The sequence below is a fragment of the Saccoglossus kowalevskii genome, chromosome 11 (genome assembly GCF_978046115.1).
Source record: "Saccoglossus kowalevskii chromosome 11, keSacKowa6.1, whole genome shotgun sequence".
NCBI classification, from domain to species: domain Eukaryota; kingdom Metazoa; phylum Hemichordata; class Enteropneusta; family Harrimaniidae; genus Saccoglossus; species Saccoglossus kowalevskii.
This window is the reverse complement of record NC_140651.1, coordinates 29,619,648-29,633,698: the sequence shown is the minus strand read 5'-3', so window position 1 is coordinate 29,633,698 and position 14,051 is coordinate 29,619,648. Positions and strand designations below refer to the sequence as shown.

The 14,051-nt window shown below is 33.1% G+C and overlaps 1 protein-coding gene across 3 annotated transcripts in view; it reads left to right on the top strand.

Annotated features, from left to right (window-relative positions):
• Nucleotides 1–6,314: 6,314 nt before the first annotated feature.
• The window catches only part of LOC102803495 (mitogen-activated protein kinase kinase kinase 15-like), a 60,702-nt gene continuing 52,965 nt past the window's right edge, over nt 6,315–14,051 (top strand). For 2 of the 3 annotated variants that reach the window (XM_085505109.1, XM_085505108.1), the window contains exons 1-7: nt 6,636–7,135; nt 8,949–9,148; nt 9,748–9,823; nt 11,954–12,046; nt 12,596–12,699; nt 13,194–13,242; nt 13,447–13,568. In XM_085505109.1, the coding sequence (XP_085361235.1) occupies nt 6,794–7,135; nt 8,949–9,148; nt 9,748–9,823; nt 11,954–12,046; nt 12,596–12,699; nt 13,194–13,242; nt 13,447–13,568 (986 nt within the window). In that variant the 5' untranslated portion in view covers nt 6,636–6,793. Of the gene's footprint in view, nt 6,330–6,635; nt 7,136–8,948; nt 9,149–9,747; nt 9,824–11,953; nt 12,047–12,595; nt 12,700–13,193; nt 13,243–13,446; nt 13,569–14,051 lie in introns of those variants that run through there. The other variant, XM_085505107.1, reaches the window with a different exon arrangement.

The following is a 14,051-nucleotide window of genomic DNA, read 5'->3' as shown; positions in this document are numbered from 1 at the left end:
AGAACGGTTATCTGTCTCTACTAAAAATAGCTGTAGTGATATATAGGTAAAATAGAACGGTTATTTGTCTCTACTAAATATAGCTATATTGGTAAAATAGAACGGTTATCTGTCTCTACTAAAAATAGCTGTAGTGGTATATTGGTAAAATAGAACGGTTATCTGTCTCTACTAAAAATAGCTGTAGTGGTATATTGGTAAAATATAACGGTTATCTGTCTCTACTAAAAATAGCTGTAGTGGTATATTGGTAAAATAGAACGGTTATCTGTCTCTACTAAAAATAGCTGTAGTGATATATTGGTGAAATAGAACGGTTATCTGTCTCTACTAAAAATAGCTGTAGTGGTATATTGGTAAAATATAACGGTTATCTGTCTCTACTAAAAATAGCTGTAGTGGTATATTGGTAAAATAGAACGGTTATCTGTCTCTACTAAAAATAGCTGTAGTGGTATATTGGTAAAATATAACGGTTATCTGTCTCTACTTAAAATAGCTGTAGTGGTATATTGGTAAAATAGAACGGTTATCTGTCTCTACTAAAAATAGCTGTAGTGATATATTGGTAAAATAGAACGGTTATCTGTCTCTACTAAAAATAGCTGTAGTGGTATATTGGTAAAATATAACGGTTATCTGTCTCTACTTAAAATAGCTGTAGTGATATATTGGTAAAATAGAACGGTTATCTGTCTCTACTAAAAATAGCTGTAGTGATATATTGGTATAATATAACGGTTATCTGTATCTACTAAAAATAGCTGTTGTGATATATTGGTGAAATAGAACGGTTATCTGTCTCTACTAAAAATAGCTGTAGTGATATATTGGTAAAATAGAACGGTTATCTGTCTCTACTAAAAATAGCTGTAGTGATATATTGGTAAAATAGAACGGTTATCTGTCTCTACTAAAAATAGCTGTAGTGATATATAGGTAAAATAGAACGGTTATTTGTCTCTACTAAATATAGCTGTAGTGGTATATTGGTAAAATAGAACGGTTATCTGTCTCTACTAAAAATAGCTGTAGTGGTATATTGGTAAAATATAACGGTTATCTGTCTCTACTAAAAATAGCTGTAGTGGTATATTGGTAAAATAGAACGGTTATCTGTCTCTACTAAAAATAGCTGTAGTGATATATTGGTGAAATAGAACGGTTATCTGTCTCTACTAAAAATAGCTGTAGTGGTATATTGGTAAAATATAACGGTTATCTGTCTCTACTAAAAATAGCTGTAGTGGTATATTGGTAAAATAGAACGGTTATCTGTCTCTACTAAAAATAGCTGTAGTGGTATATTGGTAAAATATAACGGTTATCTGTCTCTACTTAAAATAGCTGTAGTGGTATATTGGTAAAATAGAACGGTTATCTGTCTCTACTAAAAATAGCTGTAGTGATATATTGGTAAAATAGAACGGTTATCTGTCTCTACTAAAAATAGCTGTAGTGGTATATTGGTAAAATATAACGGTTATCTGTCTCTACTTAAAATAGCTGTAGTGATATATTGGTAAAATAGAACGGTTATCTGTCTCTACTAAAAATAGCTGTAGTGATATATTGGTATAATATAACGGTTATCTGTATCTACTAAAAATAGCTGTTGTGATATATTGGTGAAATAGAACGGCTATCTGTCTCTACTAAAAATAGCTGTAGTGATATATTGGTAAAATAGAACTGTTATCTGACTCTACTAAAATAGCTGTAGTGGTATATTGGTAAAATATAACGGTTATCTGTATTTACTAAAAATTGCTGTAGTGGTATCTTGGTGAAATAGAACGGTTATCTGACTACTAAAAATAGCTGTAGTGATACATTGGTAAAATAGAACTGTTATCTGACTCTACTAAAAATAGCTGTAGTGATTTATTGGTAAAATAGAACTGTTATCTGTCTCTACTAAAAATAGCTGTAGTGATTTATTGGTAAAATAGAACTGTTATCTGACTCTACTAAAAATAGCTGTAGTGATATATGGTAAAATAGAACGGTTATCTGTCTCTACTAAAAATAGTTGTAGTGATATATTGGTACAATAGAACTGTTATCTGACTCTACTAAAATGGCTGTTGTGATATATGGTAAAATAGAACGGTTATCTGTCTCTACTAAAAATAGTTGTAGTGATATATTGGTAAAATAGAACGGTTATCTGTCTCTACTAAAAATAGCTGTAGTGATATATTGGTACAATAGAACTGTTATCTGACTCTACTAAAATGGCTGTAGTGATATATTGGTAAAATTGAGCGGTTATCTGTCTCTACTAAAAATAGCTGTAGTGATATATTGGTAAAATAGAGTGGTTATCTGTCTCTACTAAAAATAGCTGTAGTGATATATTGGTAAAATATAACGGTTATCTGTCTCTACTAAATATAGCTGTAGTGGTATATTGGTAAAATAGAACTGTTATCTGACTCTACTAAAAATAGCTGTAGTGATATATTGGTAGAATAGAGTGGTTATCTGTCTCTACTAAAAATAGCTGTAGTGATATATTGGTAAAATAGAGCGGTTATCTGTCTCTACTAAAAATAGCTGTAGTGATATATTGGTACAATAGAACTGTTATCTGACTCTACTAAAATGGCTGTTGTGATATATTGGTAAAATTCAGCGGTTATCTGTCTCTACTAAAAATAGCTGTAGTGATATATTGGTAAAATATAGCGGTTATCTGTCTCTACTAAAAATAGCTGTAGTGATATATTGGTAAAATAGAACGGTTATCTTTCTCTACTAAAAATGGCTGTAGTGATATATTGGTAAAATAGAGCGGTTATATGTCTCTACTAAAAATAGCTGTAGTGATATATTGGTAAAATAGAACGGTTATCTTTCTCTACTAAAAATGGCTGTAGTGATATATTGGTAAAATAGAGCGGTTATCTGTCTCTACTAAAAATAGCTGTAGTGATATGTTGGTAGAATAGAACGGTTATCTGACTCTACTAAAAATGGCTGTAGTGATATATTGATAAAATAGAGCGGTTATCTGTCTCTACTAAAAATAGCTGTAGTGATATATTGGTAAAATAGAGCGGTTATCTGTCTCTACTAAAAATAGCTGTAGTGATATATTGGTAAAATAGAGCGGTTATCTGACTCTACTAAAAATAGCTGTAGTGATATATTGGTAAAATAGAACGGTTATCTGTCTCTACTAAAAATAGCTGTAGTGGTATATTTGTAAAATAGAACGGTTATCTGTCTCTACTAAAAATAGCTGTAGTGATATATTGGTAAAATGAAACGGTTATCTGTCTCTACTAATAATAGCTGCAATGGTACTAGTATATTGTACAATAGAACGGTGGCTGTAGTGATATATATAACGTGTATATATTCTACGGAATGGGTCTCAGCTTCTGCTGTGACTATCTGTCATAGTACATCGTTACGATGGAACGTTTTTCGTTTCCATTGACAGTAGTTTCAGTGGTATATTGGTACAACAGAACGTCTCTTTTCTACTTAGAGTAGCTGTAGCGCTACATTATAAACTCGGTGAAACGTTTTCTTTGAGTGTAAGTTTGGTGGTCAACTAGAATTGAGCCATGTACCCATTTAAATATATATCCGATCTCCATGAGACGAGTCGAAGATATTGACATGCAGGCGTTCGACTATCACGCTCAAAAAAAAAAGAACCAGGCAAGTTGACGAGCCCTCCTGCCCGGGACCATGCCTGACAGAATCAAGTACTAGTATTAATGTGTGGTAATACGCCCTCGCCAACGGGTGATGTGGACGGCGAGGGCGCAATAACTTATACTGCGATCAATTGTATATTATTACATGGACGTTTATGTTATTCAAAGGGGTTGTCGTTATACCTGTTTATGACTATGACTTTTATTAAATAAGATCTTAATTACCTACAATTACCTGTTGTAGACATGTATGCGTCAGTGTGTTGTAGCGTGGGTGAATAATACGTGAAATGTGACACGTTAACACCAGTTCTTTATTAGATACGATAAAATACGGAACTAGTGAATAATGAAAAGCAGCAACTGACAGTGACATACGAGACATTAAAATGTAACCAATCAGGGAACAGATAATGTGAAAGCATTACATTGCAGATTCATATCAGATTGTACATACGTACCCATTTTGTAAATGACAGATGTTCATACCCAAGATAGTAGATGTATTATACTTGCTTCCTGCAAAGCTATGCTTTTTGATTATTATTTTCAATGTTGACATTTGTAGTTATCAAAGCAGTAAAACGTCCGTATCAGATAAGTCAGAATAAGTACAGCAATACTGTTTATGCCGTTTTAATGTCATTTACTGTACGAATTTGTTCGACAAAACAAACACCTAATCGCCGTTGGCTTTACTAATATCACTGGCGGATCCAGAAATTCGGTAGGGGCGATCCTATTACCATGGGTGGGTTTGTTTGTTTTGTTTGCAGGCTGAAGGGGAGCCTGGCGCGCCTCTTCCTAAATCCGCACGTAAATATATAGCATATACATTTGTAATCACAAGTAAATCAAATAAAAGGATGCATACGTCATGTTAATGAGTTATAAATATGCAAATCATTGACCAGAAGGTCCATAAATGCAATGTGAAGAGCAATACGGTTAAATCCGATATAAATATAGGCCCATTTATTTATTTATTTATCCATTAAACAAAAATAGCAATAAAAATTATGGAAGTTAAAAGAAAATGTTAAAAAAATTGTATACTGAGCCTATTTGGTAATAAATTATATGCTAATCACGTTAACGATCTTTTATGATAGTGTCACACCATAAGAGTAATAATAAAAAAATGTTTAATGTTTTGGACTAAACAAGAACAATTCTTTAGTCTACGGTAATTTTACTGACTGTAAAAACTGTGGAATGGCAACATAGAAGTGCGTCTTAACTGAAATTGTGTGTAGTAGTTGGGACTTGGAGATATTTTCAACGCGTAATGGTTTTAAACGCCGCTATATTCATATCGACTACCGTGTAGCGGTAACCCCGTGCAATGAACCAAGTATTCATAATGTCAATTTGATATTAAAAATCAGTTTTATTATGATATGGATAAAGAGCTGAGTTTGTGTCTGTTTAAATTCAGGCACACGTAAGAAAATTTGTCAAAGCGATGTTTGTTAAAGAGGGGAAATGAATAAACTACTAGGCTACCGATGAAAACATCTAAAATGTACACAGAGCCGACCTGTTGTGAAAACTGAGATTCCTAATGGGGTTAATGAGTTCAATCGGTATACGACTGTGGAGCAGGCGATGGGTTCATCGAATGTAATGTTACAACAAAGGGCATACTGTGTTTATTATAAGCCCACAACATACGGCTTCTACGGTGTGTTGAGGAATTTTGGCTTGCTTTTAAATAACAAATACAAATCCTAAAGTTGTTCCAATCTTTTATTTATAAGCTGGGAAAACAAGTGCTGATCCCACAAAGAAGAGTATGAGCAAAAACGTAAACTGAAAATCGCCATATTGAAAATAAGTAACGATTCCTGTGTAGAACCCATACCGCAGCATTAGTTCAGTTCAGATCAGACATGTTTAACATTTACTATTTTTACATTTGTTTACAGCATTAACATTCATCTTCCAGTCGTGTAGCTTGTTCTATGACGCGTGATGCAATTGAATATTTAACATCAACTATAGATAAGAGTTTTGTACAATGTATTTGGGTCGAATAACTTGAATGCAAACCAAGAATGGAGCATTGGTGGAGCACGATGAAAAAATATGCAAACATCAATAACAACGAATTATTTACAGCGATTTACAATACGTACATTTCTCACTAGGACATGTGTTGTACAATGATACAGTTAATGACCATTATTCCAGAGACATTACAGTTATTATAATGCATTTATAGCTTTGAAAACTCGAACATCATTTTCTAGTTATTGAAATCGTCTTCATATAGTCCCGTACGTTTGTTTTCATGTTCCGTTTACTACAAATTAAATATTAACAATTCACACTAACATCACTCTGGAAAAAAATGCGAGCTCAATACTATTCGAAGAATACAAATAATTTGTACTATTTTCGATCAAGCTACGATTCACTAATAGCACTCGGTTTATCATGCATAATTTAATGTGTAACATAATAACCGTCCAGCTGTCTTCACGCGTATACTCTGTGCACAGTTTACGTCTGAATGGTATTTCAAATGCACGACTAGCCAACATTAACATTTATATGGACACGTGTCAAGGACACTACAGTTGTTATTTTCTTTTTTGGTGTTTATAAAGATACAGAAATTCTAATTTGTCGGTGGCAATGAGGCGGGTTCTAGTGGGTATTTTTTTTCTTTCTTTTTCCTGTAGATATTTGAAATCGGTACGTTCATTTGTACGTGGAAATGCTATAACAACGTCTGACCGACGTGCATTCTTGTGAATACCGTGAATTACATGCCAAGCGTCAAGCACATTGTGGCTGACTATTCTATTTCACTTTTCTTTTGGTCAGCTAGGCTTTGCACTTCGTTTAATGTTGAAAACTACACTGCAGCCAAACTTCCAATAAATTTAGCCGCGGCATCAAACAACAAAGAAGAAGTCATGAACCTTTGTACCGGAAGTAGTAGTGTATTGTGGGTTGGGGTTACATTAAATATGGCCGTCCGCGTTGTTATTGTCGGATGTCATCATCGAAAAAAGTGTGACATATTCATATAGTGTTTATAAATACTTGTATTAATGTAATAATTACGATTAATATATGGTGTTGACGTTATTGCTTCGTTTTTATGAGACATGTCTTCGAAAAATGGAAGCAAATGCCGCTCGATGCGTGTGGTGTTGGTGATCAGTAATACGAACTCTACGCTATCACAGCATGTCTACAAAGACGTACAAGAAGCCTGCTCTAAAGTTGGTAAAATATGTCCAGATCTCATCGCATTCGAGCACCTGGATTTTGGAGAAACTACTGTGCTGGACATGCTCTACCTTGCTGATGTTGCATTTGTGGATATGTCTGTCTTTAGTCATCAGTCGCCATTATTTTATCATCTCGGTGTTAGAGAGAGTTTTGGAAAGACAGAAAATGTAGTTTTATATCACCACACTGAACCAGAGACAATGTTATCGTTAAAGGTTTGTACAACAACTACTACTAGTATATCAGGTTTTGACGTAGATCCGTAATGTTAACCCTGCCCCTACAGTGCCCCTCCCCTTTTCAGGTCACTTACAGTTATGTGGATCTAGGGTCATATTGAATTACATTATGGTTAGGGGGTAGACGGCCTTAAGAAACTGTTTTATGGCCAATTTTTCTATTTTATTTTTTACTATTCTATTGACTATTGAAAACATTTTTTTTAACACTTTAAGTCACATGAATGACCTGTGAACTGTCTTGTTTTTTTTTCCCTTAATTTCAGTTAATCGTTTTCTAGCTACAACCAATTAACTATAAACATACATGTATGTCATAATAAAGTTAAAAATACATGACAGCATATTTTTCATTAATTCAGGAAATAACACAATCAAGATATAGCTAGTAAAAATTAATTTATGGAAATATTTAATTTGTATAAAACAAGACACTTCACGGTGGGCATCTTTCCCGGTCAGTATTATTTACGAAAATTTTTGTTCACTATTTTATAAACTGGCTATGAGATTTAAAGTTCAGTTCACAACTGACTGTTTTGCAATATTAGAGATTGTGAACTTGTCCATGGAGGCTGCAAACTGCATTTTTTTTTTTATAAATATTGTATTCACTGATATTTATTTTGTATTTACATTTGCCATGAGTTACACAGTATCTTTTTCTTACTGGTGTGACTACAGTGACTGTGTAGTGTACTTGGCAATTGTTTGTTTTTTTATCGATTGTTGTCAGTTCTTTGTTTTGTGCTCTTGGAATTTTGTACAATAGTTAAATAGGTATATTATTTCCACTTTGCAGTATATCATAGACAGTACTTGTATACTTTGTTTCTCCAGCATAAATATCGGATTATCCAGAAGCATGAAATTGTAATGTAAATTTTGTTTATTAATGATGTTGACTATGTCCTGGCCCGTTTACTTACTTGTTGTCAGTGTCTGACTAGTATATACAAAATACGACCAAGTAAACATTTGAATATAAAAAAAAGAAACCTAAAAATCAGTTGCCCATGAGAGTTGCAGAACCAAAACAATCTGTCGCCGCCGCCTTCCACAGCAGCAATATGATTTTACACATCGAAATTGAGCATCGCAAGTGTAGACATATTGCATAGAAATGAACATTAAATACAGCTATACCACCCAGCAATCGAATCATCAATCTTCATGAGTTTTATTTCCATCTATTTGCTTCTATTCCCGATATCCTAAACGCTCAAGTGAATGTTGTCAAATTTGCGAGTGTGTGTGCGTATTTTCGTACAGTGGCGTAAACATTGCTACAATCAAAGACGCACTGAACAGGAAGTTCATCCTGGGCTAGTACCATTGCCAATGTCCTTGAAAATTGAGTCTTATCGCCCTTGCGTTTCCGAGCGAAAATACGTTGATGCTAAAACGATTTTCGACAAATCTTCTAGGATTTTTTTATAACATCATTACTTCAATCCAGTGGTTAGATAGGTTATTTATTAGAGACGCTCGTGAAACCAAAATTTACGATGTAAATCACTCTGATGGTGAAAAATCAGCGATAATAGTCAAGGGGGTGAGGAACTGAATTTCAAAAACATATTTTATATAATATAGGGTATATAATAAGGTTGGTCTTTTTCCTTTAAATGAGTTTCTAAACAGTTATGTCCAATAAAACCATACCATTAAAAGAAGGCCTATATAGTTTGGTGGTGAAAATGTTATAAAGCAATGCTATGTATCTAAGTGCTCTCACATGGTAAGCTCTAATTATAGCCTGACACACTCACTTCATATTACATTGTAGCATTCCTGTGTGAGTTCTGGATATGAATTCATTCCATATCAACAAGACACCAATGGCAAGTTATATGTATGTGATGTAGCATGTGTTAGGATAAACACTGATGGTAAGACGGATCCACCTGCAGAGCTAGCAGCAACTGTTTGTCCTCCATTGGTGACCAGGCTGAAAAGCAAACTTGATGATATACAAGTGACATCCAGGTATTAAAATAGCACATTTCAATATTAATAAACTTGACATTTTTCTTGTCGTAATAGCTTATTCAATCAGATTTATCCCGTTCACCGCCAGCTCCCTTTTTTCATCACAATTCACAAAAGAGCTTTGTTTATGGTCTTTAGAAGATTGGTACAAAAATATAAAAACAGAAAATTGACTCAGCCATTCTCACCCAAATTTTTCAACACTTTTTCTGATATTATTCAATATTTCTGAGTATATATTTGAGTCAATTTTTAGTTTTTACTCAAAAAATTTGGCTATTTTTGTCCTAATCTTCTGAAAAAAAGTGCAGACTTTAAACAAGACAATTTTATGAATTTGTATTGTAATGGTCGTTTAATGTTAATTATCTTATTTACATGGTGTGGTTTGATATTATCCAAGATATTTTTTTTCATTAGTGACTCTCATATAAGTTGTTTAATATGAATCACATACTAACAACCAAGGGCTATCATCACATTTTGTACAATGTAATGAAGACAGATATGTTGACATCTAATAGTTTATTTTAATTCTTCCTCAAGGAAGTATCTACTCAGCTAATCATTATGGATTGCATTATTTGTCATTTCAGTATCAATGCTCGAGAAGCATTACTTAATGATATTCGTAAAACCAGAGAGAAGTTCAAAGGAGAGGATCTTGCCAAGGTAGGTTTAACACAACTGTAAATGAAGCAAGGAAGTACTGCATTTAAAGTGGTGTATACTCTTTAGTATATTATATAATGTTATAGTTTATCACATTGACTGTACATGTTAATGTGTTAAAGGTATACTTATAACTTTTTAGCTCCGCTGTCGACTTTGTCGAGCGGAGCTTATCATATGAGTGATTGTCCGGCGTCGTCCGGTGTCCGTCGTCTGTGTCAATGTTTTACTTTTTCGACTTCTTCTTGAAAACTACAAGCCTGAATGCTTTGATACTTGGTGTATATGTACCTTGGGTAGACCTCTCTCAGATTTGTTCATTTCATGATCATATCTTCAATTCTCTAATTTTGGTGAATATTTTTGTAATTTTTGGTAAAAAGTGATATTTTCGACTTCTTGTTAAAAACCGCAAGTCCAATTGCTTTGATATTACATATATAGATACTACATGTGAATCTCTCTCAGATTTGTTCATTTTGTAATGATATCTTTAATTTTCTAATTTTGGTGAATATTTTTGTCATTTTTGGTAAAAAGTGATATTTTCAACTTCTTGTTAAAAACCGCAAGTCCAATTGCTTTGATATTACATATATAGATACTACATATGGACCACTCTCAAATTTGTTCATTTCATGATGATATCTTCAATTCTCTAATTTTGATGAATATTATTGTCATTTTTGGTAAAAAGTGATATTTTCTTCTTGTTAAAAACCACAATCATTTATGGTTAAAAATTATATTTTTGAATTCTTGTTGAAAACAGCAAGTCCCATTGCATTGATACTATGCATATTGTTCATTTTCTAATGATATCTTTTGTTCTTTAATTGAAATGCGCAGTGCGGAGCTATCTCAGCCGAGAAGCTGCTTGTTTATTATTACATTGACTACTTGATAGGTATATATAGCTCAACGTTATTACATGGACTTTACTTGATAGGTATATATAGCTTGAGCATTATTACATGGACTGTACTTGATAGGTATATATAGCTTGAGCATTATTATATTGACTTTACTTGATAGGTATATACAGCTTGAGCATTATTATATTGACTTTACTTGATAGGTATATATAGCTTGAGCATTATTATATTGACTACTTGATAGGTATATATAGCTTGAGCATTATTATATTGACTTTACTTGATAGGTATATACAGCTTGAGCATTATTATGTTGACTGTACTTAATAGGTATATATAGCTTGAGCATTATTATATTGACTTTACTTGTTAGGTATATACAGCTTGAGCATTATTATATTGACTTTACTTGATAGGTATATATAGCTTGAGCATTATTATATTGACTTTACTTGATAGGTATATATAGCTTGAGCATTATTATATTGACTTTACTTGATAGGTACATTTGTATATACAGCTTGAGCATTATTATATTGACTTTACTTGATAGGTATATATAGCTTGAGCATTATTATATTGACTTTACTTGATAGGTATATACAGCTTGAGCATTATTATATTGACTTTACTTGATAGGTATATATAGCTTGAGCATTATTATATTGACTTTACTTGATAGGTAGATACAGCTTGAGAATTATTATATTGACTTTACTCGATAGGTATATATAGCTTGAGCATTATTATGTTGACTGTACTTAATAGGTATATATAGCTTGAGCATTATTATATTGACTTGATAGGTATATATAGCTCAACATTATTATGTTGACTACTTAATAGGTATATATAGCTTGAGCGTTATTACATTGACTTTACTTGATAGGTATATACAGCTTGAGCATTATTATATTGACTTTACTTGATAGGTATATATAGCTTGAGCATTATTATATTGACTTTACTTGATAGGTATATATAGCTTGAGCATTATTATATTGACTTTACTTGATAGGTATATACAGCTTGAGCATTATTATATTGACTTTACTTGATAGGTATATATAGCTCAACATTATTACATGGACTGTACTTGATAGGTATATATAGCTTGAGCGTTATTACATTGACTTTACTTGATAGGTATATATAGCTCAACATTATTATGTTGACTGTACTTAATAGGTATATATAGCTTGACATTAATACATTTATTGACTATATATAGTACTGTATACTGTCTGCCCTCTAGGAATTAACTGTTTTAAAGCACCGTATGGATGAACAAAGATTATTAACCAGTGATATTATTCATCAATTTTTGCTGTCATATAGAGAGATACAGGTAGGTTGGATGTTTTAATGGGCATCACACATGAAGAGTTACTGATGCATGTCATCTTTTCATCTTTCGTGTTGAGAACAAAGAGAGGCTAATGTCATACCAATGTCTGCATGTATAAAATCTAAATTACTACTAGGTAGCGTGGAATGCAGTTCAGAACATAAATAGATAAAGTAACTCTAGAACTGATTTTGGTGCATATTTTTTGTTTTGTTGTTATGCATACTGTTTATGCAGATAAGTGTAGATATGTATTCAGTTGTGTCATTTTCTTTCACTATTTTATTTTACTACTGGCTGATTGTTCACACACACAAAACTCAGCATATCAGAGCTGGAACCACAGACACTCAATTGGAACCAAGATTGAGTTTTGTTTTCTGCAGATGCTAGCTCAGTCCTTATCATTCACTCATACTTTGACATAAGCCTTCACGGTCCCAATGCTTGGCGTGTACATGCCAGGCTAGTGCATGAATACAACTAATGTGACATGATAGTGAAATGTTTACAAACGCAATCCCAAATAACTCTGTTTGTTCATTGTAGGATTATGATTCCATGGTGACTCTAGTTGAGGCTATTAATAAGTTTAATGACAACATAACACAGAAATCTGCTATTCAAATACTATACATTTTTGCCCTGAACAGGTGAGTAAATTCGCACTGTCTTTAGATTCAAACTTTGACCGTGAAATTCAAGATGACCAGCTGGTGACTATTTTGTGCCAATATATGCACAAATCAAGAATTTTTACAACTTCTAAACTGGATTTCAGATGCTTATGAATAGATTTGATTGCCACTTAATTTGTTTCAAAAATGCTGTTACAAACCAGTTACGAATGTAGCTAGTTTTGTTTATTTTGCATTGAAAAGCAAAACTTGAATGTATCTCATTGTTACCATTGTATGCACTCAATGCCATTAAATGAAATTGTATTTACTCTTTGAGTAAATGGACTTTTGCTTTGAAATAAACAAACAAACATATCTGTTATATTCTCAGACCCATTTCATTTACCCTGTGAAAACACAGGACACATGCATATATAATCATACAGGGACTGTATTTGGTGTATGTTCAACATTTTACTTATTATTCTGTTTCAAAAACATTTGTCATATTTATATTTGTTCACTAGGAGAAAGAAAGAAGGTGATAGAGAGAAAGCTTTGCTCACAATCACTGCAGTAAGTATATGACCACAACTGTTTTACTTTTCACATTGACTTAATACAGTCTCTGTGTCATGTGCTCATTTTAAGAAAGTACTTCCACGGTACTCTTGTTTCTCACTTGAAAACCTTTCAATATATTGTAGATAAAATGTTTTTTTAACTACAAAGCAAAACTACTAGTATTCATATTTTACTGACTTTCTTTGTTATTTACAGTGTTTAGAGAAAAAAGAAAATCAAGTACCTGATGTATTTTGTTTGTGTGGACGCATTTATAAAGATATCTATGTTGAATCTGAATATTTAGACTCACAAGCAAGAGACAATGCCATTTACTGGTAAGTTAACTCATACTTGTTTAGCTTTGAACCAATGCAATTATCATAGGTTTGGACCTACACAATGATGTCACCATGCCCTCCTTACAGTACAGTTCTCGCGAAAGCTTTGGCTTCACTTCAGCTTCACCTATGCTTCAGCATCGCATCATTATGGCATTGTTATGGCTTCAGCATCGCATCAATGTCACAACATTAAAAAGTTAGGCGGTTATCACTTTGCTTCATTGGGGCCTCATTATGGCGACAATGTGGCATCAGCACAGAACTCATTTCGCCCAACCTCTCACCCGCTTCTGCTTTTCGATCGCTCGCTTTTGCGACCGCTTGTTGAATTTCCGCTTTATTTTCGACTGTGCAAAAATTCAGACTACTAACAATTTTCTGGATTTTATTGGTTTCTCCAAACAGTCCTGACGTCCATCATTCAACACAATCAACATTTATTTATCGTAATTCATGGGGATCATGTCCCGTAATTTG